This window comes from Nannospalax galili, unplaced genomic scaffold (genome assembly GCF_000622305.1).
Source record: "Nannospalax galili isolate Female #2095 unplaced genomic scaffold, S.galili_v1.0 scaffold413, whole genome shotgun sequence".
NCBI classification, from domain to species: Eukaryota; Metazoa; Chordata; class Mammalia; order Rodentia; family Spalacidae; genus Nannospalax; species Nannospalax galili.
Window position 1 is genome coordinate 16,312 of NW_008333889.1, and position 5,102 is coordinate 21,413.

A 5,102-nucleotide genomic window follows, 5' to 3' on the forward strand; every position below is an offset into this window, starting at 1 on the left:
TGGAGTTTGAGTCAGGATTTTCTCAAATCTCAGTCACTGCTGCTCCTATCAACTCTCATCAGATAAGCTTCTTATAGCAGATGATGATTAATACAGAGACCTACAGCTGTTCAACCTGCAGAGAATAAAAGACTGCAGAGTGCTCAGCTATAAATAGAACACCTATATCACACCCACTCCTTCTAGAGCTCAGGGATCATGGCTGAAGAGGGGACAGAAAGACTGTAAGAGCCAGAAATAGTGGATTAATACAAGGAGACTGTTTTCTGGACACAACAGGGAAGTTGCATATACGAAAACCCAGCACTTGTGACAGCATGAACTAGATCTAGGCAAGACCAAGCCAGACAAAATGGCAACATGGATGGGGGAGGTGGGCAAGAAGCACCAGCCCTAGCTGAGAAATTATGGGCAATTGATAGCTGCTAGGAGAAAGAGAGTCAGTTTTAAGGTTTTGATGACAGGTAAGCTGACCAGGTTCCAGGAAATGGACCTACACCCAAGAGCATTTGGGGAACACAAATTAGACTCAAAAGGCCTTTTAAAATAATAATAGAGGACGTGAAGTTAGGGGATACTAAATTGGTGGTAGAAAACAGGGAAGGGATCTCTATCAAAATGCATTGTACAAAATTCTCAAAAGAATCAATAAAAATATTTTTTTAAAGTAACACCATATGAAGTTTCCTTTATATTAAAAACCATTGTTCTAAGTATGTTTATTTCTCTGTATGTTTTTAAATAGTACTGTTTCTGGGTAAAACTATAGAACATATTTAAATTTGTATTCAAACACATCTCCATGCCTCTTAACAAAATAAAAAGATATGTAGCTGAAGGTCACTCTTAAGAACAGTCTAAGGGTTCATAGTCATGAGTAAAATTGTAATTTCAGGTGGCATCTGCTTATTTCAAAGACTTTCACCTGCTACTAATTGGAGTCATCTGTTTAGCAACATCAATAGAAAAATGGAATTTGCACAGGAGGATTGCTCTGAGGATGGTGATGATGGTGGGTGTGAATCCAGCATGGTAAGTAATATATTTGCTGCATCCAGTTTATATTCTAAACAGACCGTTTTGTGCAGAGCAATTAACAAATAAGCAATTCACACCCAGGGAATTGATTGAATAGCAGTGTAACTCTGAAAATATGAAAGTACTGTAAAGTGTGCTTGAGTTGTAGGAGGAAAAAAAAAAACAACTTCCCTTTCACTGCAGGTCTAATTACAGGGAGACTGGAATAAATGCACACAACTCTCTCACCTTTAATGCACCACTGGAGTCAGAGGAGAGAAGCCTTGAACCTCAACAAATGAGATTGCTAGCCTTCAGAGTAGATTTCATTCCTATCTTGTTTGTTTGGCTGATTATACATTCAAAACTCATTCAAGAACATCCTTTATCAATAGGGAGGATGGTATGAACCAAAGACAAAGACATTACTGACAAAATATAAATGTGTGCAGAAAAATTTCAAGGTGAACATGTTTCTCTTCACATCACAGCTGTGAAGTGAAACAGTCAATTAAGAATTGCTTCTATATGTGATATTATTCATGTGGCTGATTTTCCCTTCACTAAGATGAGTGGTTTTTTTTTTTTTCACTAAATTAATTGGCTATTTGGGTTCTATTCTACTTCTAGTTACAATCATGAAAGTCAGTAAAGGAGCACTCCCAGTGTCACAATCATTTGCATAATGATATTTTACTTTAAAGCCTTGGGTGATTTTTCCCCTCTTATCTTACTTTGGAAAAAAAGAAAAAAATTATTGATTTTTGTTGTATAATTCCTTCAAGGGCATAGCAGACTCTGTGTTGACCACTTGTGGAGCAAATTGTTTTGCTAAATAGTAATACTGTGTGCTTATGCATCCATACATATTTGTGTATATATAGCACACCTGAGACAAATTTGAAAGAAATGTTACTTAGAAAATTTATAGTGTAAATGTATTTAAAGTGTTTCATTCCTTAAAATTTATGTATTTATTTATTGATTGATTTTGTGTGTATGAGAGTTTTGCCCACCTATCTGTAAGTGCACCATGTGTGTGCAGTGACTGTGGAGGTCAGAAGAGGACATTAGAACCCCTGAAACTGGAGTTAGTTGTCAGGTGGCTGCTGAGAACCGAACCCTGGTCCTCTTAACAGCCAGTGCTTTTAACTGCTGAGCCTTCTTTCCAGCCCCAAGTCTTCCACTCTTAAATAGAATGGAGCCTTGCTTCTTGGGTACCATGGGTACCATAGAAATACATTTTTCCTGACTATATAGCCATTGCTCCCGAAAAGCAGATAATACAGAGCAAAAATCCTGTCCATGATGCCACTATGCAGCTTTTTAGTTTAAGGCATTTTTACCAGTAGAAGTTCTATCTGATCCTATTTTTTTAATATAAAAAGACTTCACATCATACTGATATCGTAAGTTAAAAGTTTTCATTTTTAAGTTGAGAATGATTTCTTTTGAGAGCAGATTTATAAGAAGTTTCACACATAGAAAATATTCACCAAACCTGAATCTGAAACATGATGTGGAATTGTTCATGTAAATCTATTTTTATAAAGAATCAGAGAATTTTATGAACAGCTCTGTATGGGAAGACCTAATTCTGGATGATTTCTGGGATCTCCTACACAGATTAGGTTTTCCCCAAATATAATTTTGAAAGTTTATATAAATGGTTTAAAATCGTAACTCTTAGATCATTTATTTTAAGGATGAATTACTCTATAAGAGAAGACAATGTAATAAATCTAATTCTTGACAACAGGAAGGAGTGTCATGTTCAGGAGAGCATAAATAATAGAATCTACAAAAAATTCTGAAACTTCATTTTAGAAAGTGATTTTAGTCACTTTTCCACACACCTAATATTGAACCAGAAGAGTGAATAAGTAAAAGGAGATTTATAAATATTAGCCCCATTCCTTGTTCTTTCGTCTTTGCACTGCACACAGTAACAAACAGAGATATGGCCAAAAGATAAAATAAAAGTAAGGGGGCAGGAATTCATTAGTTAGTTGTACATTCATCTTACTTTTATCCAAAGGCAAGAAGTTATTCATAAAAAGCACTCAAGTATTAGGGTAATGCAAGCTGTGGAGCAATAGACCAATTTACTGTTTGATATGAGATTAATCATTTATCTGGTTTTAGAGAGACTATACCCATCATACACTAATACTTGAGGGGATAGATATCTTAAGAACGCTACACTTACATGCTTTAATTTGATTTATACCTGTCTATGACTGTACTCAGAGTTCATCATTTGGGCAGAAACTTGACCTTCTACAATTGGACATCTTTAATTCCCAACTTGTGAACCATACTCTTTACAGTTAACTATAGAACGCTACATGAGAGGGAGAGAGCACAGGTTCACACTAAAGACCCTCTCATTTCAGGCTGACGTTGGGGTTCATGAGCAGCACTGCCTTCTTATCTATGTGGCTTAGCAACACCTCTACTGCTGCCATGGTGATGCCCATCGTGGAGGCTGTGGCGCAGCAGATCATCAGTGCTGAAGCAGAGGCCGAGGCCACTCAGATGACTTATTTCAATGAATCTGCCACCCATGGACTGGAAATTGATGGTATCATGTGTTGATATGGCCACAGTGGGGTCTAGTCATTTGGGCAATAGGCATAAATTCAACAATGCTGGAATATAGTTTTAATTCACTGTGTATAAATGCATGGAATGCATTTAGCCTCCCCCTTTTTATAGTCCCCAGTATCTATTCAGATTAATTATACAAATATTTTACTTTAAAATAAATGTCAAATTTATATTCTCTGACAGAAAGAGGAAGGATCCAGTCACTGTGGAGATATACTCTCATGTCTTTATCAGGAGATGTAGAGGCTACTCTTCCCTTTCCTGAATGATTTTTCTGCATAATGTTAGAAATCTTAAATTCCTATATCCTATTTGGGTACAGCATCAAATTTCACTGTGGTTATTTCTGGCTCTGATGAACTGGTCTGATGCAATAAGAAGATGTTGAGGAGATATTTGTGTTTATAAAATATTCTAAGATGAATATGATATCAGTATAAGGTAAACTTGTTTGAACTAATGCTTCCATCTTCTTGTGCATACACACACACACACACGCACACACACACACACACAAACACTGAGAGTCAATGATAACCCCTTATTTAAATTGCTTTTTTATTCAATATTTTGCAGAAACTGTTATTGAACAAGAAACAAATGGGAGGACAGAGAAAACAAAGCCAGTCCCAGGGTAAAGACTATTGACATTTTGATGAGGATTTTCCAAATCATATTTTAATAAAATTATAAACTGAGTCAATTTATGTTTCAGAAACAGTAATGGCTCAGGGAAAGTTTCAAGCAAGATGGAGATGGAAAAGGTACGTTACATTTGATTCTTTCTAAATAATTATACCCAAATTATATTAGAACTATAGTTAGATACATACACATTTTAAAACGTGTTACTTTGTATGACTAAGTCCCAGTTTGGGCTAATAGTTTGACAAGTCTTCATGGATAGACCTCCAAATTGGAACCATTCAGGCTCTGAAAAGTAGCATCATTATTTTTTCCTTTTATTGGAATCATGGTGATAGCAGCCAGCCAATGGAGTTTAAAGAATATAGTTCTAGTCTCAGAATATTGTTTCATTTTTCACTAAATTTTTTCTGGTTTTCACTAGTATCACCCTTGTTTTCTCTAGGTTAAGAACTTAGAACAACAGCTCTTTTTCATATAATTACAAAGGATCTCATAATTTTAGTGCTTCCATCACTATTAATAAATCAATAGAAAACCCCACTACACTAGGTTGCACTGGGAGCAATGTTTCTCAAGACTACTGAAAAATAACCCTGCAGAGAAATAGTCCTACAGTAACCATGTCACTGAAGAGGAAAGTGAGGCCTGTGTTCCTTCATCAGGCGATATAATCCATTAGCATGTAACTCAATGGGAAAGGGAACATTCTAGTTTATAGAAATTTTCAAGGAAAGAGCAATTTCTATGTAAAGTAAAAATAAATGTAAGATAAGTTTTAAGTCATTATCCATGTCTATATGAGAGGTTTTTAAGAAACAGATTTCATA

At 35.7% G+C, this 5,102-nt stretch overlaps 1 protein-coding gene across 1 annotated transcript in view; it reads left to right on the top strand.

Annotated features, from left to right (window-relative positions):
- Window positions 1-5,102, top strand: part of Slc13a1 (solute carrier family 13 member 1) — a 67,402-nt gene that overhangs the window by 11,870 nt on the left and 50,430 nt on the right. The window contains exons 3-6 of the mRNA XM_008828889.2: window positions 896-1,032; window positions 3,414-3,601; window positions 4,204-4,261; window positions 4,343-4,391. Coding sequence (XP_008827111.1) covers window positions 896-1,032; window positions 3,414-3,601; window positions 4,204-4,261; window positions 4,343-4,391 — 432 coding nt within the window. The remainder of the gene's footprint in view (window positions 1-895; window positions 1,033-3,413; window positions 3,602-4,203; window positions 4,262-4,342; window positions 4,392-5,102) is intronic.